The sequence below is a fragment of the Penicillium vulpinum genome, assembly GCF_028829585.1.
Source record: "Penicillium vulpinum strain IBT 29486 chromosome Unknown utg000003l_segment0_segment0, whole genome shotgun sequence".
Classification (NCBI taxonomy): domain Eukaryota; kingdom Fungi; phylum Ascomycota; class Eurotiomycetes; order Eurotiales; family Aspergillaceae; genus Penicillium; species Penicillium vulpinum.
The window spans coordinates 2,109,659-2,134,249 of NW_026643243.1; the positions used below are offsets into that span (position 1 = coordinate 2,109,659).

Below are 24,591 nucleotides of genomic sequence, written 5' to 3' on the forward strand. Positions count from 1 at the left end.
ACCCGACACGATCTCCATATCAATACCATGTCGTAGACCGTATGAAATCTGAAATGCACTTTTTCTATTCTTCTCTTTGTTCTCGTTAGCGCAAACTTAGTGACCCACACTGATTGATAGCACGATGACTCTTTATTTTTATGTATACGTGTTTTTATAGCGAAGGGAGGGATGATTTGGTAGATCATAACACCTTTCCATAGAATATTGCAAGACAGAAACTTTTAAATACTAGGCGCTATTAGATCCAGTGAAACTGTCATTCAATCAATGTCTTTCTAAGTCCGACAAGAAACCCTAGTTGATATCTTATTTTGTACGTTTTAGCAGCTTCAACAGGACAAATGCCACGACTCACATATGGATCCTTTCTTTGTTTTCCCAAGACATCGTTATGGTATCGTCCGGTAGCATCCCGCATGCAAACTAAAGGTCTCACCCTACTTTTCATAGCCAATCTGACTATTCTGACACCTATCAATAGGCTTCTCAACCCAAATTCAACAACTTGACGCAAATGAACTGGAAAGCTCTCACAACGCCAAAGATATCCGTCAGGTCCATGAGATACTCTAGAGCCACGGGCTACTCAAGATAAACTTGAAATTCCACGACGAATCAAGCACGTATCTCACTCAACTGATCTCATCCCTGAACAAGAGCCACAACCATGGCTTACCCATTACCCATAGCTCAACACGGGGCTGGCTCTGGGATGTACGACCACAGCCTACTGCAACAATAGCAAAATCATCCTTGAACTCGACTCCTTCATCTTTTCCACCTGACCCTCCCCCAGCACGGTCTGAAACATCCGAATCCTTCCCCTGGCACACAGACTGCAGCTACGAAGAATGTCCACCCAACTTCTTCGCGCTCCAAGTCCTTCATGCCGACACCTGCGGGGGCGGTACACTCTCCGTAATGCAGCTATCCCGTCTCCTGCCGCTACTCTCCCCCACGGCGCGAAAATATTTGTCTAGAGCTGAATACCGTATTACGGTTCCACCTGAATTTGTCAAGAGACACGGCCAGCGATATATTGTTGGCAGCATTTTGAATAATGGCGGTGATGAGTTGCGTTTCCGTGAAGATATCATTACCCCGTTGACGACTAGCGGTGGCGAAGCGCTCGAGGAGTTGAAAGATGTGTTGCGGAGCTCTGAGGCCAGATCGCAGACGATCTCACTTTCGCTGCAAGTGTTGCCGAGTGGGTCCATTGTCTTGGTTGGGAACCGTCAGTGGCTCCATGCTAGGAACGAGGTGCGGGACCCGAAGAGACATTTGAGGAGGGTTCGTTGGGATGCGAGACCATTTGTGGAATATTCGCAGTAAACATATTGGTGTAGGTCTAATTTATTTAACATTATGTCTCAGCCAAGCTCGTATCCGGTCTTTTTCCGGGTATTGATCGTGTGGATCACAAGTATGATCATAGCAGGATGACTTTACTAGTATTCTGCCATTTTGTATCATTCTAAGGTTCTGTACCAAAAGTGGGATTTGAAATTCGAAACTAATACTCGATCTAAATGCAAACTAGAAGTTATAGTATCCATGTATGTCCAGACTACGTGTTAGAGGAAATAATTATTTACAGGAGGAAGAAGACATTGAAAAGCTCATAGTTATGTTTGAGGGCTGGACCTGTAGTAAGACCTGGAATTCACCAGCATTTAGATTTGAATCCTCCTTGAAGAGTTACTGTGAGGTCCCCATCATTCTTCTATCAATTATAACGGGTTGGCCGTCCATCAGCAGTGATTTCCTGGATGTAATTCGCAACCGGTCTGTCTGGCTCATTCTGGTCAAGGGTGGTCGTCGTCTCCTGGTATTGAACGATATTCTTGGCCCGAGATTTCATCCTCTTCATCCAAAAAAACTAGTTCAAGATCCAGGGATCCCGAGCGGAATACTTCTTTCTCTGGTACGGGGCTTGCTTCTGGAGCCTGCGCACTAGTTCTCACTGGTGCTTTGCCCTTGTCGAATTTCCATTTGGACAACTTCGGCAGGACATCGGGATTGGATGCTTATCTTTCTCCCGTAACTGCTTCCAATAGCTGAATTTTTCTGAGATGAGGAGGGACCAGGCACTAGCTGCAATGGAACTGAGCTGAAATCCCGTTTGGGGAGCAAGCGGGTCCCAAGTAGTATCAGTCTCTTTCATCGATATTCAAACATATAACGCACACGCAAGATTCAATCTATTAATATGACATGACATTCATCACAAGACCGTTCAAAATTTCAACAACAAAAAAAAAACTTAACTAGTCTCAACCTTTCAACTGCAAGGTCAACGTAACTTGAACTTTCTCCGTCGCTAAGTCTGCACTTTCCGTCATGGCTGCTTCAGCCATGCGCTTCACAACCGACTTGAGTCTGCCTCGCTGGCATGTGATGGAGAACTTGACCTTGGATCCAGAAGTCATACTGCTGTCGCTATCGGAGGATCTGGAGTCTTCTTGACTCCTTAATGCAGTGCTGCTTTCGCTCGAGTCACTGTAATACGAGGGACGTGGGCCATCAATTGCGACAACAGCAATTTTGGATGCATCATTTCCCTCCAATGGATTGGTAATGGTCTGATCGCATACCCCTCCATCTATGTCCATCATGCTATCCAGAATTAACTGCTGCCAGTCGACATTATCGCCGTCCCAAGAAATAGCAGTGCTTTTTCACGTTGCTTGTGCGGGTCCCAGATTATCTGCTGGGAAATCTGCCGTGATTGTTTCCACCGAGGAGCTAATTCCGTTTTTGAAAGAAATCGTTGACGAATGAGAGGAGATGATCGGCGATGTGCTAATGACAAAATCGCTAATATTTCCATCATCCATCAACGCGCTTGCAGAGTCCACTATGTCGTGGATCGTGGGTGAGGCACAAGTGCTATTTATTGGTAAAACCAGCGTTTGTACAGGGACGGGGATTTCAGGGTTGCTGTTTGTGGCTTCGGATCCCGACCCCTGTCGTTTGAGCCGCCTCATCAACAAAGCGTACCGATTTTTGAGCGCCAAGGGCGCGCGTGCTTCGAGGAAAAAATCGGGGAGGAATTTCCAATTGCGACCGTACTGTTCTACCAGTGCCAGCAGATGATTTTCCTATGTGAGGATCAGCCTCCCTAATACTTTTTTTTGGCCTGGATTGAGAGTACTAGAGTTTTTACCTCTTTTAGCGTCCATGGACTATGATCTAGCTCCGGGTTGAGATTCTCCTTCCATCGCTTTGCACATTGGTCTCCGGTCCGAGTACCAACTTCTCCTGCAACGAGTACCCAGCGAGTGCCGTGCTTGGCCACCCCCTCTCGGAGCCGCTCATCCTCTGTTGGCGACCAGTTGCCTTTCTTTAGGGGTTTCTGTAGGGATTGTGGTGTGGATGCATTACTTGAGATATCTGTAGTATGCATGGCAAATTCTGGTGGTTCTATCACTTTTTCCTAGCCCTAGGATGAGAGCCCATTCAATCTATATATATGACTAGAAAATTAGTACAGATTGTCTAATCTCCCTTGATTGGATCGTGATATCTGACACTACTGCTAACTCTCGTCTCCGCCCAATATCTTTCGCCACACCAGGCGCCGAAGGATTGGCTTCCCTGTACAAAATCTAGGGAAATTCCGTGAGACTTTTATAACGGGTCTTCTTCTCGGTCCGTTGGGTTCGCTCCCGCAGAATCCATTGATCTTCTGTTGATCTGTTCTATCTATGTACATATTTGATAACCCTGGAGTAGACTTGATTTTGATTTTATTCCGCAGACGATAGTTCTATATATGTTTGCCGAACCCCCGACTCTTGGTCCGGCATTCAATGTTCTACTAAACCAGTATGTCAAGTTGCGGTGTACCGTGTAGATGAGCTGTGGCGACTGAAAGCCTATGGATCGAGATTTCACTTGACCAATTACCCATCGTTAATTATCAAATTATTCCACAGTAAAGGACCCCTATACCAGATATATCTACTCCGGCCCGTGCACACCTAAGCAGAATTCAGCCTCCCGTGCGGCAGTGGCGAAGTGGGTCGTGGATGTAACCTCCCCAAGGTTTTCCATCAACTTCGGGATCCGGCAACCCTAAATAAGGGAAATCTTGGATATCTCCAATCCAAGGTCGTTATAGTCAAGAGATATGCCATTACGAAGGAACATGAAGCAAGCCGAAAAGAGGTAGAGGAAACCATTCATTTTGGATAAACACATCAAGACGTATATGATCTCATGTCCATTAAATGATTATTATATTCAAATTCAAGAGTAAATGCAAAGTATAAAATCTATATAATCTCAAACAACTCGAAACCAGCCACTTCAACCACACTCCATCTTTTTTAGAGTCTACTGAGTAAATATGATACTCGAAACTAATAACCCGGGTATCTATGCCTTGTTGACAGCGTTCTTGCTCATGGCCCGAACCTTGTGGCCATACTTGTATAACACAAAAGGAACGGGTGCCATGATGGTTGCAAGAATGGCAACAATGGTAACAGACCAATGGGGGCCGATGTTCTCGTACATCTTCACCGACACAGGGCTGAGGGCACCAGCGACGAGGTAACGGGCGAAGGACATGAATCCCAGAGCCGACGCTGCATACTGCAGGTAGACAAAGATTATGTACATGTAGGTTGTAGTGAAAATGCAAACAAGCGCGTAGCCGAAGAAACCGGAGGCCACAATCGGCGACCAGATGCTAATGTTGGCCTGGGAGATGATGTTAGTGGAAAGTGGTGGGGGAATGGGGTATTAAGAGAACTTACGTAGCAGGTCCAAGCCATCCAAAAGAGGGAAATTGGCATCAAGATAGATGCGCCCGCCATCGCCCAGTAGAGCGATACCTCTGGTTGCAAAGCCTTGCCCTCTGCCTCGGCTTGTCTCGCGACCTTCTTTGTTAGGCCATATAGAACAGGAATCATAGCCAATGCGACCATGACACCGGGAATCATTGCGGAGAAGATGACAAAGGTCATGCCCGTGCTGATGCCGTACACATTGGCGAAGATGAAGGGATAGCCGTTAAGGAAGGTGAACATCACAAAGTAGAGCAGGACAAGGTAGAAACTGAAGATCAGAATGATAGGCTCGGTCCAGATCATTATAAATGGCCGGGAAACATTGGTGAGCAGTCGTGGACCCAGAGAGTTGGCATCTGCGGCATGGGCGGCGCGGTATCGATTGTCGCCAGTTAGCTCGCGCAGGTGTTTCGCGCGCCATTCTAACAGAACAGGGCTGAATGTCTCGGGCTGTGCAATCAGAACCACTACCAAGGCGACACCGACAATGATCATCGAGAGCCAGTCGCCCCACTCGTAGCCAATTTCGGGCGTATAGGCACCGATCACGGGACCCAGGATAGGACCAGCGTAGGCGGCGATAGTGAGCAAGGGCAGACCAAAGGGAATTTGCATTGGCTCCCAGATATCACCGACGGTACCACCGGATACGGTCATCGGGGTGGCTGCGAAGAGAGCACAAATGAATCGGAAGGCGAGAGCGGCGCCATAGTTTGGTACCAGCGCCTTAGCCATGATGAAGATCATTGTGATGATCATGGCACTGAAGTAGACGATGTTGCGGCCAAATGTCTCAGAGAACGGACCTGAGAACAGAGAGCCTACTGCGATTCCAATAAGGAAGATACCTATCAAGAATGATTAATATGGGACACATTCAAACAAGAGGGAAAACATAGGCTTACCGGTAGTCATCGATCCAGCCATGGCGTTTACACCAAAGCGGGCATCGAAGGCGTCTTGAGTGGCACCCTCCACCGAAGAGGGGATTGTCATTGACATAGCAATCAGACAGCAGGCTAACATGACCACCCACTTTCGAAGCAGCGACCAATTCAGTGGGTTGTTTGGGTCGTTTTCCCTCCACCCAACCAGGAAGACTACCTCGCCATTGTCTCCATCTGGCCGAGAAACAGTCACACCAGGTATAAGGGTAGTATCTGCGAAAACGGCTGGCTTCTCTGCTAGTCCTGCCTCCGGGTCTGACCCTGAGATACTGGTTCGGACAGATTTGGATTGAATATTGGCCAAGTCTTCCTCTGTTGCTCGGCGGATACGTCGGTTCTGGAAGTAGGACTCCATTGTTGATGATCAAAACTTCAATAAAACTTCCTTGGTTTGATCTCTTGATTGATATCAGGGATTGAACTGATGGAGCTGGATAAACAAATGGTTCCTACCCCAGGAGGAAGGGGATAGTTATACTTGAACCCTCCCGCCATGACAAGGTTGTAGACTGTGACTGTGGTCAAGTTGTATTGATTGATCAGGATGTTGGGTTAGCGTGATCGGACACATTTTTTTTCGTATCGGGCTAACTCGGTCATCGGACACATAAAACAATTAAGGCCCAGAGGCGGCCAAATAACGAGCCGATGACAGGGGTTCACGATAGTCCTCTCATTTGTTTCACTCATTGGTTGATATAGGACGGGATCCACAGAGCTAGTTCACATCAGTGGAGGTTTAGCCGGAGCCGTGCATACGCACGGAGACTTAGGGTGGCTTAAGGTGGCGATTGACTCCGGGAAGAATGTGCAAAGTAAAAAGCCCAGGGGTATGAAGTTGCGAAGATCATATGAATTAGAATATAGTTCCACATACTTTGAACAAAGGGCTCAACGCCTTCTTTGCTAGATGTTTCCTATCTTTGGGAAAATCCTAGCTTCTACCAAATCACTCCCTTCGAGATTTGCCACCTTTGTTAATGTAGACGAAAAACAACTAGGGCGAATTGATTTCCGATTGCATTATTATTGGTCTAGATGTCTGGCGCTAAGGGTTCCGGAGTCAGGTCCACTGAAACAGAGTCAGGATATCTTTAGCGGCCCATCTACGGAGTGTGTGCGACCAATGCAGAGATTTCGTTTTCACTAAGAATTTTCTAAAACTGGTGAGAATGAATATGAATGCCAGTGCCTGGCGATGGTACGTCTAGAATAGGAACCCGGAGGTCTGCTGCAATGGATATCTCTCTATCTCAGTCACGCCATTCATTTTGCAAATTTGACCACTCTCATTCGACAAAATCGCATGTAAAAGAAAATAAAAATAAAAAGCTTGAATAGTGGTAAGAAGGTGACTATTTACGGACTAGGAGCAATATAGTAACTTGAATAAGCAAGAGATGGTCCCGGATAGATTGTTCAGGTCACTTTCTTTTCTTAAATTTCCGTGTTTTATAAGCCAATATCTCATATAAAAATCGAATAAGCGAAGTACCTATTCTCTCTATTTCCATTTCAAAAAAAATCAAATTATAAAATACGTAGCACACTGATTATACCATTCGTTAAAACCTAGGTATACTACAAAATGGGATCGACCTAACGACAGATATAGTTGGAGATTGTTTCTCAAGATAGAGAACAAAATAGAACAAAATAGCATTTAAAGTATATCTAGGCCGATCATAAAAGCATAAACTCAAATTGCAAACATTGAAATTCAAACCATATATCCCGTATTCCAAGCTGTCATCCCACCATTGTCAAAGCCTATGGGATCTGCATAATTAATATGCAAACACCTGCACCATCACAGGTGTGCTCGAGCCAGATGAATCCTCCCTCTATCGCATCAGCATCATAGATATCCTCGACTTGGCTAGACTTAGGCTGGTGGGCCACGGAGATGGCTCTCATTGGTCGCAGTCGACGCACCATTGATAGTCTCCGAGACTTCGGGCCACCAAGAATCTAAATTCTCGCGGTACCAGTTGAGCGAGGCCTCAAGTCCCTCCGAGAAAGAAACACGCTGGCGCCATCCCAATGCAGCTAGCTTGGGGCCATCCAACCAGTAGTCGGTGCCGTTGAAGGGGCGGTCGGGAATCCAAGTCAGAGAACGGGTGAAGTCCGTGGACTGTGGCCAAACAGCTCAATTGTCCGAACGGCAACCTCAAGGTTGGTTGGTGATGCCGTGGCAAGATTGGATGTTGTATGCTTCACCAATTACACCTTTGTGCAGCAAGGTGTCAAAGCCGTCGGCTGCATCCGCTCCGTATAGGTAGCGGCGAATATTCAATCCGGTGCCCTGGATTGTTAGCGGCTTTTTCTGCATAAGAGGGGGGCACGATTTCTAATTCCATCGTTTGTCAGCATATGTATTACCAAAAATAAGGCTTGAGATATCGCGCATTCTTACTCTCGGGATATTGAGCAGGCCCATATACGTTGTTGCTCCCAACAACGAGGACTGGGATATCGAAAGACTTCGCATAAGCCTAGACATACATCTCAGCAGCAGACTTGGAGGCTGAATAGGGGTTGGTGGCCACGAACTGCTTAGATTCGTCACAAGCCGATTCCACTACATCACCATAGACCTCATCAGTGCTAACAAGCTTTTACTTGCAGCATTATCGTGATATGAATTGCTGGTTAACCTTGACATAGTCCGGCACTTGTCTACCCAGCTTGCTCCCAGGTGCTGTCATTCTTGCAGAGAATTGTGAGACCGGAATACAGACAAACCTGCGAGATTACGGTTATGAGGTGAAAGAGCGCCGCGGGGCGCTGCAAGAGATCTTCCAGATCACGGAGAAAATAGGGCTGTAGGTTTGAGTTATTCTGATACAGAGCTCCACATTGTTCATAGAATGTCATAAGACTCAGTTCAGTACATGAATAACAATCTGCTCTCAAGTCTTGAACTAGAAAGTTGCAACCTAATGCTCGTTTCTAAGCTACAAAGAGTAGCCCTTTGTCAAGCTGATGGCCTTTTTCTTCCTGTTTGAAATGACTGACTTTATCTAGTTGCTTTATTAACTCTGTTTCAAGATATCTGACATGGAAAGACAGCTTGTAAACTGTTTGGTTGCTACCAGCATCCCTTTTTCTTCAGACGTTGGTCTTCATGATTTGGACTTCATCTTCCATCGTCATGGAAAATGAAGCCTCCACCGCGTCCTGAGTCCTCAGCCAATTCGGTACGTAAATTTTCCAATTCCTTGTGCATTGACTCAGGACTAGCATTCTCTAGAAAGGATTCAAAGTCGAGCAATTTTATCCCGTCGTCCGTGACGAGGAATTTGTATCGATTCACATCCCCATGTACAAGTCCTAATTCGTGGAGTTTCTTCACAGCTGTTTCGCAGATGCTCAGGTCCTGGAAGGAAGCAGGGCGTCCCTCTATTTTCTCTAAGAGAAGCCCCATAATGCGTCCATTCTCGTGGATATGGCCGAGGAAGCGCGGTGTCAGTCCGGAACCCTCAAGCAACTGATATGCTCTTGTTTCCTGTTCGATACGGGGGATCTCCCATTCGAAACGGGCTATTTTGGCGATTACACTTGCTGGTGATAGGAGGGTGATTGGAAGAAGCGAATGTAACACTGCTTCGAAGGCCATTGCCGTGAGCTGTTTAGTCTTCTCTAACTCTAGGCAATTAACTTGAGCTTGGTGCCATTGACATCTGACGCCAGCTAGTGTTCGGTTCGAGAGAGAAGTTTTCATCTCGCCGCTAGTTTCGTCTCGCGATATATGGGCCACTGTCCATTCCTCGTTGTAAGGAAGATTCGGTAGGGACTGAATAGGGAATGAAAGCGTATCCCTATCGAAGGTTTTGGGTGATATGATGAGATATTTGACTTGGTTTTCGATTCGCAGTCGGTATTCACTTTCAAAAGAATCGTCATCGTCCACTTCCATGGACAAAATAACCGGCTGTATTGGCGGGTTTGGAGTTGGATAGTTAGACATTTCCGCCATTTGACCGCTGACTATGATTGAAGGTGGATATCTATGCTTCGAGACTTCTTTTACTGTCAATGTGCCTCCTTCCCTTTGTATTTTTGGCTCTGTTGTCGAAGGTATCAACATTCCTGGGATTCACAGGACTTTGTGGGAATGCCGATTGGCTTAGGATTAGCGGTTAAGCAGGCCAATGAAGGCCTTCAATAGACTTAGGACCCCCGAACCGTCAGCCCTAGCTTAGCGGCAAAAATTCAACGCAATTTATCCAATCGATTCCGCCACATAAAACATATCAGCGGTTAGAGCGACATATACATATACGTAATTTCTACCTATAACTAGTAGTGGTTTTAGCATAGCGGCTACTTGAAACACCTAAATTCTACGAATCACGCTTTTAGCGGATGGGCTCAGGGCCCTAGACTTCCGCAAAGCCCATAAATGGGCCCTACGGCCCTACGAAACCCGACCCAACCCACAGCCCATCAGTGGGGGCCCATGGGGCCCCCATTAAAGTCCATCCTAGGCGGCCTCTGTAATCGCTGTATTACGACCTTCCACTAGATATATAAAATTCAAACTTGGAATTTAAAATTATAGTAGCTACATAAGTGATAGTTTAATTTTGAATAAAATCTAACTGGTAGAAGTCGAGATACCATTAATCTTAATGTTTTGGTAAGATATATATCTTGGGTTTGTATTAGGAGTACTACTACTTTCTAAGTGAACTTCTGTAATTTATAAATCATCCAAATACCGCGCTTTTTTATATTTTTAAACGTGATATAGAGAGACAACTAGTGATTGATCCTAAATCGTTTAAACTAATAAAATATTACCTTTAGGATAACCCTTAGAAACGGGGTCAAACGAAGGGTAATTTTAAAACCCCTACAAGGGGGTTCAACTCCTGAATTCTCGGTATATTTGTACTGTTTGGGGCCCATTAACCCGCAGTGGGCTTCTACCTTAGGCCTAGCGGCTAACTAGGCCGATAAAGACTTTGTATAGACTTATAGCCCCCGACCCATCAGCTTTAGTTCAGCGGCAAAATTCAACGAAATTTATCCAATTGAATATGATCGTCACTTGACCAAAGACATGGTAGAACTTCCAGCCGCTCATACAAGTGGCGTTAAAGCTTCCAATTGCATCTCGCAGTTCTTGCGCCTACATGGGACCTCGCTGACATTGGAACCTGCACCTTCTTACCAGCACCAGGCAGAGTTATCCCTTCGATGAGCACGGTGATGTCTATGGTCGCGGCGAGGCCGCAGTTGCCCTGGTTCTAAAACGACTGGATGACGCAGTCCGAGATGGAAACCCAGTTCGTACCATCATCCGCAACAGTGCCATCGGTCAGGATCAAATCAAGCTGGCCCGGATGACATACAACCGTGCTGGGTTGCTGCCGAAGGAAGTTGCGTATATTGAGGCGCATGGCATCGGCACCAAAGCAGGCGATCATGATGCGCTAAATGCCATCGCAGAAGCTTTTGGTAGCTCCCAGGGCCGCCCAGTTCCTCTTTCCATCGGCTCCACCAAGGGCTCGATGAGCCACGGTGGGAGTGCAGCTGGTCTGTCAAGCTCGCTCAAGGCAGCTGTCATTTTGGACTGCGAGGTAGTTCCTCCATTGGCCGGATTTTCAAAGCCGCAACCGGGCCTCCCCTTGGATAGGATCACAATTCCAACCAAACCAGTTCCTTGGCCCACCTATCTTGGTTTTACGCCTCGTGTCTCTCAACTGTGCCATCGCCAATTCCGACAATACTGGTGCCCATACTGGAGCTGCACAGATTGTGAACAGTGAAAGACCCCTGGTGCTTTCTCCGGACGGTGCCGAGCTATTTGTTGAGGACCATGAAACCTTCGCGACACCTCTGCCTGCAGATTTGGTTGAAATCCAGGCCAACAATCTTGCCATCATGGAGCATGATTCTTCCGCAAAAATGGGCTCGTATGCAGCTTTCGTCGCTATCGTTGGTTCCAATGTCACTTCCCTAGCGCTAGGTGATCATGTAATTGCTCTGCTCGGTAGTGGGTGCTACTCGACTACGCATATCGGCCACACTTGCCGGCCAGCTACCTATAAATGTATCAGCCCCCAAGGCAGCTGCAATGCTTCTGGAGACCATGGCAGCTTCTTACGCTATCCGTGAAGTGGGCCGTATCCTCCCAAGACGGGTTACCGTACTTATCCATGGAGCTTGCACGGCAATAAGCTTAGCTTTCTTCCTTTCGCTATTATCGGCCAATTATCTACTTGTAAATAGCATTGATGCGAACTGCACTGGTGTCGATGAATGGCAGGATTCTCTGGCGCATCAGGAACAGCCACATCCATCCCCAGGAACACATTTCATGACCGTGAACCTCGACTGGCCTGAAGACACTTTGCCCGCCAACAATGATGATACTCAGATTCAGGATGAGCTTCGACGTGTCGGTCTTGAGCTCATCCGATCGGATCATCCGACCCGTTTCCTCGATTACATCCTCGGCGCTGCAGTTGAACCCAACGGGGCCTGCATCTCCCAGGCCGTCACAGCTTCGACGCCGAGTCCCTGGCGAGTGCAACCGCACCCAATGGCCCTATTCACTCCGCATTGTTCCGTGAGGCTCGGGGCGGCATCAATGGGGGTAAACTCGATGATGGTGACTATGAGGAAGAGCAATCGTTTGAGCAAGTCATCGCCGCCGGTAACGAGGATGCTGTAGCCGAGTTCATCTTGCGTGCGATAACAAGGAAAATCTCCCAGTTTCTTTCGGTGGATGTGGGGACCGTTGATGAAATACTGGCTCTGGGCTTGGATTCTCTGGTTGCTGTTGAGTTGCCGAATTGGATCTTGAAGCGGTTTGAGGCGACCTTGCAGTCGTCGGATATGCTGAGAAACCAGACTCCGCGTGCACTCGCGGAGAAATTTGGTGCTCGATCTAGTCTAGTTAATGCTCTTGCTTGAGTAGATCTAATGGAATGGACATATTTTCAATTGGTAAAGGATATTACCCAGTCTGTAGAATCTATATCTGTTAGTTTACTACTGAGTTGGGCTTGACTCTTTGCTTAATTCCAGCCCAACTTTCCAGATGCCTTTCTCGAGGATAAAAGCATGTATTTATGCTTCAATTCAATCGCACAGTGGAGAGAATCATCCAGATATCAACTCAAGACACAAAGTTAGTCTGCAAACGAACTGAATTACTTGTTTTTTCAGAACTAAAACTGATAAGAAATTCTTGAAAGGTCAGTAAATTGAGATTTATTTCACAACTAAAGTTGTGATACCTGAGAAACTCCTCGCTACATGCGGCTTAGCAATGAGAAGATCAAAAACAGCAAGTGAAAAATCATTCAGGGTGAGCCTCCACCTTCCCCTTCGAAACCTCAGACCAGTTCGTGCTCAGGGATGTGCCCTGACTCTCCGTATAGCTTTTGATCATAGCTCGACGGGTCTCTGGGTCAGCGTTGGCATACAGCTTCTTGAAGAACCCGTCGACAGCATCACCACCTTCGCCATCGGATACCTCGCCATCAGAGACGTTTCCATCATCCTCACCCTTCTCATTTGGTTTCTTCTGGGTGAGCGATGATGCAAGCTTGTCCCAATCCTTGGTGCCGTGGCGTGAGGAGGTGGGGTACGAAGGGCCCGGGATGGCTGGGGCCTGTTGCGCGGCTGGACGGTCGGTGATCTGAGTGGTATTGGTGGCTGAGCCTTCGAGGGCACTCCATTTCTGGCCGGGTGTCTTCTTTCGTAGAGTGAGCTCAATCTTGGTGCTCTTAACCGAGACCTTGGACTCAGCGGGATCGATAGCAGCATAGAGCGGGTCTAGGGTGAAGTCGTATTCGGCGCTAGATGGGAGAGGGAATTGCAACGAGACCTTTTGCAGAGTTAGTTCTGGCCCGAGAAAGCGGAATAGAAGAATACTTACCAAACCTTCCTTCAATTCGACTGTGACCTTGTTCTCTGGGACTGCCTTGACATAAAGAGTCACAACTACGGAGTCCTGCGACTGATACCACTCATGGCGAATCTTGTCTGGGGCAACAAAGGTAGCCATAGCACTGGTATTTGGGTTCTGAAGTTGAGCAGCCAAGAAGGCTTCCGCTGGAGATAGGGTTGATCCTACTGGGGGCTGAGGCTCAGGCTGCTGCGAGGCTCCAGCGACTTCCACTTTTTTTCCAGCCTTGAGGGCCTTCCACTGAGCCTTCAGCTCACCTGTAGTCGGAACGGAGGTATTAGATGGGAGTTCAGCAATGGAGACAGCACGCTTCGGGTCATCCTTAGGCAACTCTGCCAGCTTGCGTTGAAGTTTGGCGGTCCAGATCGGCATTTGGGCGCTGTAATTGTTTCTGGGGCCTCCCCATCCGGATCCGGGTCCTCCCATAGCAGCCTGCACCTGTTCCGATTTGTTCTCTGGCACTCTATCGCTCTTAGTTTTACTCGCGATGAGCTCAAACACAAATTCTGCGTCTCCGAACCGCTCGAGCTGGTACAGCGACACGGCACGGCGCATCTGAGCGGAGAGGATCATCTCGCGGTTTCCACGCTCGTTGGCGAGTTTGAGCGCGATTTCGGCATCTTTGAGTGCGGCATGGTAGTTGGGCCCGCCATCTGCGGGCTTGAGACGCGAATAGGCAGTTGATCGTGAAATGTAGTATTTCGGAGCGCGGGGTAGCTCGGTCAAAGCGTGGGTGTAGTGTTCAATGGCGAGAGGGTAGTTGGATTCGGCAGAAGCCCGGTCACCATCAGCTGCAGCATTCATGGCGGCGGTTTCGGGATCAGGTTCGAAAAAATGTGATTGAAGTGAATGACAGTGCGCGCAACCTTGCGTAAAGAGATCAATGAGCCGCATTGGCCCAAGCTCCTGTGGATCATTCATGTTGGGTCACGTGCGTTTGTTATTTCTGTGGGGGAGAAGAGGGGAAATGGGAAGCAGCAATAGAGAAAGAGATCAGATTATATACAAAGACACTACATTAGGCATCGATCTCTGCATTAATTCAAATCCCTACTGAATACCTAGGCTATTGTGTTATCAATTAAGTCTATATAAAGATTAGATACAAACGAATTACGTCAGGCATCGATGCCAGTATCAATTCAACTCCCCGCCGAATGGACCATTTTATTATTGATTAAGTACATATAAGTGTGGAATGATATTTCCTTGAGATACTTTACACAAGCTGTGCATTTCCGAACTTCTTACTATACAAGCCCAAGGCACGGATAGGCCAGTAGAACTTGTAGTTGGGATACGAGATCATGCTAGAAAGAGTCAGTAAAAAAAATCAAAACAAGATCAAAACAATTCACACTTACCAAGACTGGTTGAATACACCCTCGATCGCCTCCTGCAACCACTCGCCATTGCGCTGCTGGCGAGACATCAACAGCTTAATGCCTCTCTCCAACGGTTCCTTGTGCGGGTAGCCCGCTTCCATAAGCCCAAGGAGAGACCAGGCAGTCTGGCACACCTGAGACTTTTCGTGCTGAACATACTGATGGGTTGCACTACTAAGATATGACTCGCCCCAGCCACCATCGGCCTGCTGCTTCTCGATCAGGAAGTCACAGCCACGGCGAGAGTCGGCGCTCGTTTCATATGTCTCACCAACGCTGGCCAGACTTTCAAGTGCAAACAACGCTGCGTAGGTGAAGCAGATGCCCCAAGAGCCGTACCAGCTACCGTCGGCGCGCTGTACGTGCTTGATGTGGCCGACAGCCTTCTGCTTCGCGATGCGGATTTCGTCGGCGCGATATTTGGGGTAGAATTGGCTGAAGAGTGACAGAGCCGTAACAGATGCCGTGGTGCATTCGGGGTGGTCGTAGCTGATCATGATTCCACCGAAGACCTCTGCGGCATTGAGCCACTCGACCTTGGGTGAGGCGCGAGTAATTTCGTACTCAGAGAAGCCGCCGGTTGGGTTTTGCATGAGTAAAAGACAGTCGACAGCGTCCTTCAAACGTTGTTCGGAGATTAGCTTAGGGAAGCCGTGCATCTCCTGCAGCTGAAGTGTTGACCGGAGACCCTCGGCAGTACAATCGCTGACTGTGTAGCCTTGGTCCTTGGTGCTGAATGGCCAAGCGCCCTTACGGTGTTGGCGGTAGCATTTTTCTTGATCTGGTACATTCTCTCGTAATTGATGGTCCTCGAGGAACTCGAGAGCTTTTGTCAACATCGGCCGCCATTTGGGCTCGTCGGCGAAACCAGCGACAACGATGGCCTGGGTGATGAATGCCGTGTCCCAAACCTGCACACCGTTGGTGCCATTTGCGAGCATACCCTCGCCCTTTACCCACATATAGTCATTCAATCGCTCCCTATGTTGGCGGACAGAGTGACTGTCAGGGCCGTCGTGGATAAAGCAAGCCACCATATTCATTGGATTGTTGACGGGTCCCAGCCCCGCATATTTGGTGTTTTCGTCTTCCATTCGAATCAATTCCCAGGTCCAATCCTCAGCTCGTTTTACAAGACTTGGGAGTCGGAGGTAAGGGTTCCAGAAGCGAACTAGCAGTTCATTGGCTGCATTCAACAGCCACGTCTTGGGGTAATAATTATCTGCCTCGTGGATCGAATTGCGATGCGCAGCAAAATTGACAGAGCTGTAGGGCTGGGTGTATAGCTCTTCACGCAGCTGTTTTGTCAGGTCATCTAGAGGGTGAGACCATTGCTTAGACCACAGCCAAGACATTGGGAGGAACACCTGTCGCATATGAATCCACCACCGCCAAGGAGCAAAGGGAACCCAGTCGGGAAGAAGCCTATATACTCAGTTAATAAAAGAAAGGTGTACCTGTTGCAATGCGTGGACCAACCAAATCTCAGGAGGAACTGGATTAACACCCTCCCATTCCATCACGCCCAGAATGCTGAGCCAAAATTTACCCCAGTGAGGATTGTTGGTGGCACCTCCAAACTTATGCAGAAGGCCCCGGGCTTTGATCATACGCGGATCCTCTTCACTGACACCGATCAAGCGCAGTGCCACATAGTTCATGCAAGTACCGAAGACGGAGCTGTGGCCTTCAATGTGCAGACCCCATCCACCGTCCTCTGGGTGTTGACGGGCAAACAGATAGCGCTTGATCTCTGTTGCATACTCAGGGGGAATAGGGGTATTGGTCACATAGTAAGTGATCAAGATACCCGGCAGCAAGAACATGGGGCCACCGTACTCGCAGGCCCAATTTCCAGGCTCTAGTTGCAGATGTGAGAAGAATGAAAGCCCATTCTCAGCGGCTTCCAGCGGCGTCTTGGCCTCTGGTAGCTCTGGAAGACCCTATAATACATCGTTAGAATTGGATGAAATTTTTAGATTTTTTGCCAATTGAGTCAGGATTGGATACCGTTGGCAATCCCAAGTGATATTTATCAGCTATTGACTGCGGCCACTCTTGATTTTCCTCATCGGATTCGAGATACCGCCATGTTTGACGGCCTTCTTCGTCAACCAATCGCCAGCGCGAGTAATCAGTTTTAAGATCTCCATTGGCATCTGGAGTAAGATGACCCTCAGCTGGGGTTCTCCATGGCCCAATATGAGGAGTAGAAGACATGTTATGAGGAATTGGATCTTTTTCGTCAACCAGTAAAGACGATAAACAGCCCAGATAGATGTTCACAGGTGGAACCACCGGGGAAGCTTAGTCATCAGTATCACGAGTGCGGTGTAGAATGAAGAATGTTTCCATGTGATTTGAAGGCAGACAAATTGATTTTGAAAGAACAAAAACGAGAGAGGAGGAAGAGGATGTCAAGGGGGTTTTGATCAAGACACAGGGGTCCAGGGCGGTGGAGTGGTGGACGTAGTGGTGTGGTCTAGCATTTCCTCTATACACCAGAACTTCAACCCTCAAAGAAAAAATATGTATTCAATTAAACCAGAAGAGAAACCTCAATTCATAAATAGATTCTCATAGCAAGCAATTCGAGATATAACGAAGAGAGGGATGTGAAGGGAAGTTTCTATACTAAGTAATCTTTGACCTCCATAGATCATCGAAACATACTAGCATTGATCCAAAGTACTATTTATAATATTACTATTTGAGGGCTGTTATTTGAGTGCTAGATTTATTCCCAAGTGCTATCAGAAAGCGACATGTAATCTGTGTTCATTGTGGTCGTCTACGGGTAGATATGGTGTTGCATCTACTTGCTTGTCCTTCAACCCCGAGCACCACCTCGCCTTGCTCAAATCCACCCCAATGGCAATGGCTGAGCCATCAGCTATCCATCCTTTGGAGATAGACGATGGTCGAGATCCCTCAGTCCAAGAATTCATCGACAACACTCTCGCAGCCCTCATCCACGGACTCTCACAGCCCCCGGCAGACGCCAACATCTCCATCACTCTCAAGCGCAGAACCAGCCCAATGGCTTGTATCATCAATCCCATCAGCGGAGCTTTGGAAGCAACTCCGAGAGCGGAGACATACAGGAAATACTCTTGGCCAGGAAAGACGGCACACGAGGCCTGGAAATTTAGTAAGATCTTTTCTCCTGCCATAGTCCGAACACTAGCTGGGCACCCTTCCGGGATGACGAACTGACTGACTCGCTATGTTCTGATAGCCGTCATACTTCGAATCCTAGCTATATTAGACCAGGCTATTCGAACTGGCCAGTTAATCTCTAAGAGGTGAGCTTGCAATATCCAAGATCCAATCTGGAAGGTATCCTGAACACAGCCGTACTACTATCAGAGATATATACTATATCGACCCGGAATTCTTCCGCGTGCAGAGCGTTGTGGACCGCATTGTCGATGACTTGGCGTACACCATCGGAGTGAACAGAACGGCATTGAATGTGGTTTGTCCTGCCGAATCCCTGGTATCATAGCATCGCGAGGCTAGGCTGCTGATATTGTGCCCTACGTACTAGGAAGCGGCAGCAAAAGGACTAGTGACGGGAGACTTTCGGTTGACTCGGGGCTCCCATATTTTGATCGATGCGCAGTCCGACACCGAGGACAATTTGATTCCTCGTATAGAGGACGGAGACGACATTGACATTTCACGGGTCCGATGGGTGCTGGTCATCGAGAAAGAGGTATGAAGCATGGAGAGACCACACATGCAGCATCAGTACGCTGAGCGCTCTGTCCACAGGCAGTCTTCCACCGGCTCGCGCGAATAAGTTACCACACCAGGGCACTAGCTGGACAAGGAATTATGGTCACAGTAAGCTGCGTCTCTGCTTTAGCATACTCTGTTCCAAAACAAGCAACTGAACTCAATGCTACTCGCACAGGGCAAAGGATACCCCGATTTCATGACGCGAGCGTTCCTCCGCGCAATGTCAGACTCCATATCCAACCAGAGCAGACGTCCGCCCCGTTTCTATGCCCTCACCGATGGGGATCCCCATGGCATGGCCATCATGTCAACGTACAAGTACGGCTCTACGGCCCACTTGCACCAAAATGCTCGTCTCAGTATACCGAGGCTGCAGTGGCTGGGTCTTCGAGTGACGGATATCATGGCAGTTCCGGAGGTACTTGGTGACACGGCTCTTCTCTCGCTGACTACGCGAGACCGCAAGAAGATTATGGCTATGCTGCGGAACAGTCCTGTCTGGGCAAGCGATGGACCGGAGCCGGAGTGGCGTGCTGAATTACAGCGGATGCTGCTTTTGAATCTGAAGGCGGAGATTGAGATATTGTATGGGTGCCAAGGAGGTTTGGAGGGATGGATTACTCGCAGAATGTTTCGACAAGAGTAAGATGATATACGATCTGTATATCCAGGAAGATATATATGTATGGTATATCTACATAAAATAAAGGCAGGAACGATATACCATGGTAGTTGTCATAGATCTCCAATACATTAGTAGGAGAACAAGACATAAGAATACTAAAGTAGATGTAAAATTTAGCAAGTCTCTAGAAGAGAAGAAAAATTTGTATCGAAAGAACTGCATATGCTTCATCCGGTATAATAATGCGAGGATAAGAATGCACTGTACAGACCGAAAAGCGATCGCATCTCCAAACCATGCAAAAATAAAGAAACCCTTGAACGCCAGTCATCAAATCTTGACTCTCGCGCAGCACAAGCAGACCATATTGACAAGCATCCACTAATGCAGTAGCGAGAGAACCTCGGCATTCATTCACGAGCCAAGCCAGCTCACAGACCCAGACCCTTCTTCACCTCATCCCTAACCTTCTGCTCGTACTCGGCTCTCCGCTCGCGCCACATTTTAGCAGCCTCGACATTGGCCGGACTCTCGTCATTCGGCTCAGCGAGCATACTCATAACAGAGATGAGGATTTTCTCGACGCTCTGGATGGGCGACCAGCGCTCCGAGGCATGTTCGTAGTGGTTGGGGTCGTCACCAGGGGGATGAAGGATGGAGATGCAGACGGTTCCGTTGGGGTAGACTGTAAATCAAATTCATCAGTAAGATGTTTACCATTGTGCATTATGCAATGCGAGCCAGTAGCCAGGCGCAAGTCGCTCCTGAGTTGCTTCGGTCACGTACCGTTCGGGTGCCACACGCCACCTCCGATAAACTTCATCGTCGGCGGGCTGAGTGGATAGTCTCTTGGAAACTTCAGCTCCGCTGCAAAAACGCCGCCCTCGAAGGGTGTTTCCTCGGGGCCCTGGATCAGGGCTTCCCAGTAGAACATGTCGTCCTCGGATACGGGTCCAGCGGTGATACCCTCGGGTGGGTTGGTGGAGAGGTTCTTGTATTCGTGGAAAAGGCGCTTCTGGGCGACGGAGGACGCCATTTTTGCTGTCTAATTGATTCAAATGCAAAATGCGAATTCAGGAAATAATTAGGTGGCAAGGTTGTCTGCGGGGACTGGGTAGGATTAAGGGTGGGGATGGAATAATTCCGGGGCGGTGGACAAAGAGTGGCAAGACCGTCAGGAACCTGGATTTAGGATAGAAGAGATAGAAAAGTGTGACTGGAAAAATGCGGATGTAAGCGGTGAGATTTTTTGGTTTAAGAGCAAATATTACATCTATATCGTGAATGTTATAGTACAGAAACTGAGCCTCATCACCAATCACCAATCAAAAGAAGTCACCCCCGTCACCTCCGTCATCTCCTCCGTCACCCCAAAAACCATCTCCACCCCAAGAACCATCTTCACCCCAAGAGTCTTGAGGTTTATCTTGGAATTCTTGTGAGCCCGGGTCAGCCGGGTCCAGCGGCTCCGATGCTGAGGCATTTGGATCGGTCGTGTTGCCCCTGTGCATTGCTTCATACCCAGCCATTGCACCTGCGGTGGTAGCGCCTCCAACCATGCCACTCGGCATACCACCGACGGTTCCAGCCCGTTCAAGAGTTCCTGCAGCGACTCCACCGACGGCCCCGGCTTCACCGGCGGCAGCGCCTCCTGCAGTTGCACCCCCAGCGGGAGCGTGGCCACCCATGAAGCCTGGCGACGCAAAGCCAAATACACCATGGCCGTGTTGCCGGCTGAAATAATCGAAATCAATGCTTACAGCTGTAGCTAGCATAACAGCGCGTTGGTCGAGGGTCATTCCTAAACTTTTGTTGCTGGGTGATGTCTCGGTGCCGAGAGCTGCGGAATCCATTCGCATTGCATAGACACCGGTGTCTGTGAAGATTTCACGAGCAAAGCCTGAGAAGTTACGATTAACGGATCCAATTAACTGATTCTCTGCTGATTTCAGGGAGAAATCCCATGATAGAAAGGGTTCATCAACATAGGCAAATTGGTTGAATTGACCCTGGTCTTGGTTGGATCTCTGCATCAGCTCCGTCTGCTGTGCTCGTGATAAACCAGAGTTTGATAGCGAGATATCATGGGTTCCCATGTCTGTTTCTAGATTTGGGGACTGGTGATAAGTGAAGAGATTGTACTTTCGCCGCAAAGGTGCCCACTGCTGTTGGGCTTCGCCGATAACTCGCATTTGACCGAGACCAAGTGGTGATATTCTTGCACTGGATCTGGTGCCAGGTTCAATGAGAGAACCGGGTGTTGTATTTTGAACAGACGTAGATTCCGAGTTAGCATTTGGCGTTTTATCAAGAGGATCATATACGTGAATCCGGGAGTTGATCCATGAGAACGGCCGGTTGAACTACAATGGTTAGCCAAGAAAAAACGAGACCACAAGATAGTCATTCCCTGGACATACTCGAAGAACTTCATTTTCTCGTCGGTCGAATACATGCGTCACGAAACTTCGATGGGTGTGAAGCCATTGTCGTGCCATTGTATTCACCAATCCTGTATCCTTTTCTGCCATATATCCAATGTGGTTTCCCAGCGCATCCATAATGGCATATTTATTCGCTTGTTCAAACCCACTGAAGCAGTCAATACACATGCTTCTCTCAAATGGACACCGACACTCACATCAAAATATTCATCATCTCTAGTTCTCGTTGGACGACTATTCCCGAGTTCGCCAGTATTGAAATTGCTGGGTGGTTTTCTTTAAGCACACCTCTGGGGTCTTCAGGAAGGTAAACGGGAGAAAGTAGAGTGTTTTGCGAAGGATCGTAATTGGGGTTCATGCCATCTTGGGACTCATGTGCAGCAGACTCAGATTGCTGCAATGGTTCAGCTTTCCTTGAATTATGGATGAGGTTTGGTCTTCTTATGCTATTGCGAGGACCACGCAGAGATCCAGATCCATGACTTCTGAAGCTCGAGAGTGCTCGAGTTTGAGCTATTGTGCACTGTTTTTGCAGGGGTTGGAGCCTTAAACCCCACATGGTACTCGAGAGGGACAAATTAATCTAGACACAAGGATTGAGTCAGAGGGTTGATGGGACGCGAAGTTGGTAAGTAATCTGAATACTCTGTCTAGGTGGGCACCGGAGTGATGACGGAAGGTCACTGCGGAGATAATCGGAGATAGCAATGACAATAGCTTTGTAGATCGTTTACTCTTACTTGAACTATATCGTCCTTAATTCTGATATTCAGCTTATTTTGAATGTAATCTTCTATTCAATGCTAGATTAATCATGAATATTACTGATGGTGGCTTTTCCAAGCTCAGAAATCGCACTTCGAGTCATTTTGTACCGATATACATATAGTAGACCGCGTTAGCATCTCCAATGTGAAATTCCTAGATTTGATATGGACATATAGTGGGTATGTTTCCATATACAAGATAAACATTCTAATTTTTGAGCATATCTGGCATGTCCAAACAAGATTTTCATGTGTAATAAATAGACCTATCGGATTAATCCGACCAGCGGTACCAAGCTCCATAACTTGATCGCGCAATCCATCAACAGCCGCATGCAGTGCGTATATGATAAAACAAAGATCATAGACACAAAGTCTTCACAAAAGACCCTTGCGAGCCAACTCGATTTTCCGTGCAGCTTCGCCTGCCTTGAACCCTCCCTTCGACACACAGATGGCACTTCCTTCTCCAAGTTCGACCTTCTGCTCAACATCCGGGTGAGGGCATGGGCAGTGGTGTGGGAAGTGTACACAAGCAAGAGTTCCAGGGCATAGATAGTTGTCGCATTGTGCTGCAAGGAGAGATCACGTAGTCAGTTATGTGGTCTCGAGAGCAATGCGAACTTGCGACAGGATATTGTCAGTAATGAAATCTTTTGAAACTTACCCCCATTCCACATTTGCTGGTACCGATCACTGTCACTGGGAGCGTTCTGCGACCGCTGCTGTTGACGTTGTTGCTGCTCGCCGCCTCCGAACATCTGGTCAAAGAAGTTGAATTGGGCCTGGGCGACAGACACGAGAAGGAGAAGAGCCCAGAGGGCTTGACGCCAGCTCTGCAGCATGGTTTAAATAATTACACCGACAGTAATTTCAGAATGATCGGGTATTTGTATAGAAAGTAGAACAAGTTCAAGTGGTGTGTATAGATAAAGCCAGTTTACGGATACGCACGTGACGCCAAGCCCGATCTCCGAACGAAAAACTTCCCCTTGGAGCTTCATGATCTACACCTCCAAACAATCCAATTACAACGCACCATGTTTAAGCCGCGAGTGCTAACGCCCCTACGGGCACTGGAGCGAGCCTTCACCCCGGCAATCCGGTCAGCACCCACGCAATCGCAATCCCTCCTGCGCACTCTCTCCGCAACATCCACATTCCCGAAAACCACCCCAACACCCTCTCTCTCCCGCGCACTCCTCCCATTCACACAAGTGCGTCACGCCTCACACGCCTCGCAAGGAACGGCCAATCAACATTCGCGTGATCCGGCCGGTAAGCGTCTCGGAGCGAAGCGCTCGGGCGGCGAGTACGTGGTAACGGGATGCATCATTTTCCGGCAGCGAGGCTCGCTATGGTTCCCCGGTGAGAACTGTGGAATGGGACGGGACCACACAATCTACGCAACACAGTCCGGCTACGTCCGCTACTACCTCGACCCGCTGAAGCACCCGAAGCGCCGGTATATCGGAGTTGTTTTCGACAAGGATGAGCAGCTCCCACACCCGCGCAATGCGCCCAGCCGACGCAAGCTGAATATGGCTCCTGTGCCGATGGCGGAACGTGTCGAGGCTCAGTCTGATCTCGTTGCTTCTGTTGATGAGAGCGGTGTCCGTGTGACGGATATCGAGGCTGTCGAGGCTGAGTCTGGCCTGCAGCTGCGCCCCGGTTACATGTACCGTGAGGCTAATTGGGAGATTGGTCGGGCTGCTGAGAAGGCTGGTATCACTGCTATGCCCCATGACCGTGGTAACCGTTGGTTGGCATGGAGGAAGCGTCAGCAGAGAGCCGAGCGGGCTGCTCAACTGAAGAGTTTGAAAGGCAAGAAGAAGACGGCCAAGAAATGAGGGCAGTTACCATGCGCATGATGTCTTGTTCCAATAACTTCTGGGTTTCTGTAGCGATATGAGGATTTGTATCTGGTGTTCACTGTATTATAGAAAGAGCATT

At 48.3% G+C, this 24,591-nt stretch overlaps 13 protein-coding genes across 13 annotated transcripts; 4 read left to right on the plus strand and 9 right to left on the minus strand.

Annotated features, from left to right (window-relative positions):
- Positions 1 to 394: 394 nt before the first annotated feature.
- Positions 395 to 1,335, plus strand: N7479_005908 (uncharacterized protein; the record flags this gene model as incomplete). Its single annotated transcript, XM_057253604.1, is given in 3 exon segments — positions 395 to 407; positions 485 to 558; positions 577 to 1,335. The coding sequence occupies 3 exon segments, from the start codon at positions 395 to 397 to the stop codon at positions 1,333 to 1,335; spliced, it is 846 nt and encodes a 281-aa protein (XP_057107466.1).
- A 941-nt stretch (positions 1,336 to 2,276) lies between these two features.
- On the minus strand, positions 2,277 to 2,615 carry N7479_005909 (uncharacterized protein; the record flags this gene model as incomplete). Its single annotated transcript, XM_057253605.1, has 1 exon — positions 2,277 to 2,615. One exon carries the CDS (start codon positions 2,613 to 2,615, stop codon positions 2,277 to 2,279), a length of 339 nt encoding a protein of 112 aa, XP_057107467.1.
- A 1,768-nt stretch (positions 2,616 to 4,383) lies between these two features.
- N7479_005910 (Major facilitator superfamily domain general substrate transporter) lies at positions 4,384 to 6,101 on the minus strand (the record flags this gene model as incomplete). The annotated part of the gene is made up of 3 exons (XM_057253606.1): positions 4,384 to 4,710; positions 4,767 to 5,647; positions 5,705 to 6,101. The coding sequence occupies 3 exons, from the start codon at positions 6,099 to 6,101 to the stop codon at positions 4,384 to 4,386; spliced, it is 1,605 nt and encodes a 534-aa protein (XP_057107468.1).
- Positions 6,102 to 7,631: 1,530 nt separating this feature from the next.
- On the minus strand, positions 7,632 to 8,078 carry N7479_005911 (dTDP-D-glucose 4-6-dehydratase-like protein; the record flags this gene model as incomplete). Its single annotated transcript, XM_057253607.1, has 2 exons — positions 7,632 to 7,880; positions 7,974 to 8,078. 2 exons carry the CDS (start codon positions 8,076 to 8,078, stop codon positions 7,632 to 7,634), a joined length of 354 nt encoding a protein of 117 aa, XP_057107469.1.
- An 807-nt stretch (positions 8,079 to 8,885) lies between these two features.
- Positions 8,886 to 9,716, minus strand: N7479_005912 (uncharacterized protein; the record flags this gene model as incomplete). Its single annotated transcript, XM_057253608.1, has 1 exon — positions 8,886 to 9,716. One exon carries the CDS (start codon positions 9,714 to 9,716, stop codon positions 8,886 to 8,888), a length of 831 nt encoding a protein of 276 aa, XP_057107470.1.
- Positions 9,717 to 10,814: 1,098 nt separating this feature from the next.
- N7479_005913 (acyl carrier protein) lies at positions 10,815 to 12,673 on the plus strand (the record flags this gene model as incomplete). The annotated part of the gene is made up of 5 exons (XM_057253609.1): positions 10,815 to 10,873; positions 10,929 to 11,334; positions 11,414 to 11,750; positions 11,815 to 12,192; positions 12,252 to 12,673. The coding sequence occupies 5 exons, from the start codon at positions 10,815 to 10,817 to the stop codon at positions 12,671 to 12,673; spliced, it is 1,602 nt and encodes a 533-aa protein (XP_057107471.1).
- Positions 12,674 to 13,061: 388 nt separating this feature from the next.
- On the minus strand, positions 13,062 to 14,477 carry N7479_005914 (co-chaperone SGT1; the record flags this gene model as incomplete). The annotated part of the gene is made up of 2 exons (XM_057253610.1): positions 13,062 to 13,592; positions 13,644 to 14,477. 2 exons carry the CDS (start codon positions 14,475 to 14,477, stop codon positions 13,062 to 13,064), a joined length of 1,365 nt encoding a protein of 454 aa, XP_057107472.1.
- Positions 14,478 to 14,892: 415 nt separating this feature from the next.
- N7479_005915 (terpene cyclase/mutase family protein) lies at positions 14,893 to 17,278 on the minus strand (the record flags this gene model as incomplete). Its single annotated transcript, XM_057253611.1, has 4 exons — positions 14,893 to 14,983; positions 15,038 to 16,483; positions 16,538 to 17,001; positions 17,069 to 17,278. 4 exons carry the CDS (start codon positions 17,276 to 17,278, stop codon positions 14,893 to 14,895), a joined length of 2,211 nt encoding a protein of 736 aa, XP_057107473.1.
- Positions 17,279 to 17,929: 651 nt separating this feature from the next.
- Positions 17,930 to 19,448, plus strand: N7479_005916 (uncharacterized protein; the record flags this gene model as incomplete). Its single annotated transcript, XM_057253612.1, has 6 exons — positions 17,930 to 18,209; positions 18,297 to 18,363; positions 18,428 to 18,536; positions 18,609 to 18,776; positions 18,836 to 18,907; positions 18,978 to 19,448. The coding sequence occupies 6 exons, from the start codon at positions 17,930 to 17,932 to the stop codon at positions 19,446 to 19,448; spliced, it is 1,167 nt and encodes a 388-aa protein (XP_057107474.1).
- Positions 19,449 to 19,858: 410 nt separating this feature from the next.
- Positions 19,859 to 20,463, minus strand: N7479_005917 (E2 ubiquitin-conjugating protein UBC7; the record flags this gene model as incomplete). Its single annotated transcript, XM_057253613.1, has 2 exons — positions 19,859 to 20,112; positions 20,214 to 20,463. 2 exons carry the CDS (start codon positions 20,461 to 20,463, stop codon positions 19,859 to 19,861), a joined length of 504 nt encoding a protein of 167 aa, XP_057107475.1.
- A 289-nt stretch (positions 20,464 to 20,752) lies between these two features.
- N7479_005918 (scramblase family protein) lies at positions 20,753 to 22,229 on the minus strand (the record flags this gene model as incomplete). The annotated part of the gene is made up of 3 exons (XM_057253614.1): positions 20,753 to 21,790; positions 21,848 to 22,019; positions 22,069 to 22,229. The coding sequence occupies 3 exons, from the start codon at positions 22,227 to 22,229 to the stop codon at positions 20,753 to 20,755; spliced, it is 1,371 nt and encodes a 456-aa protein (XP_057107476.1).
- Positions 22,230 to 23,016: 787 nt separating this feature from the next.
- On the minus strand, positions 23,017 to 23,483 carry lcl2 (the record flags this gene model as incomplete). Its single annotated transcript, XM_057253615.1, has 2 exons — positions 23,017 to 23,210; positions 23,306 to 23,483. 2 exons carry the CDS (start codon positions 23,481 to 23,483, stop codon positions 23,017 to 23,019), a joined length of 372 nt encoding a protein of 123 aa, XP_057107477.1.
- Positions 23,484 to 23,678: 195 nt separating this feature from the next.
- N7479_005920 (mitochondrial 54S ribosomal protein bL27m) lies at positions 23,679 to 24,488 on the plus strand (the record flags this gene model as incomplete). Its single annotated transcript, XM_057253616.1, has 1 exon — positions 23,679 to 24,488. One exon carries the CDS (start codon positions 23,679 to 23,681, stop codon positions 24,486 to 24,488), a length of 810 nt encoding a protein of 269 aa, XP_057107478.1.
- Positions 24,489 to 24,591: the final 103 nt, after the last annotated feature.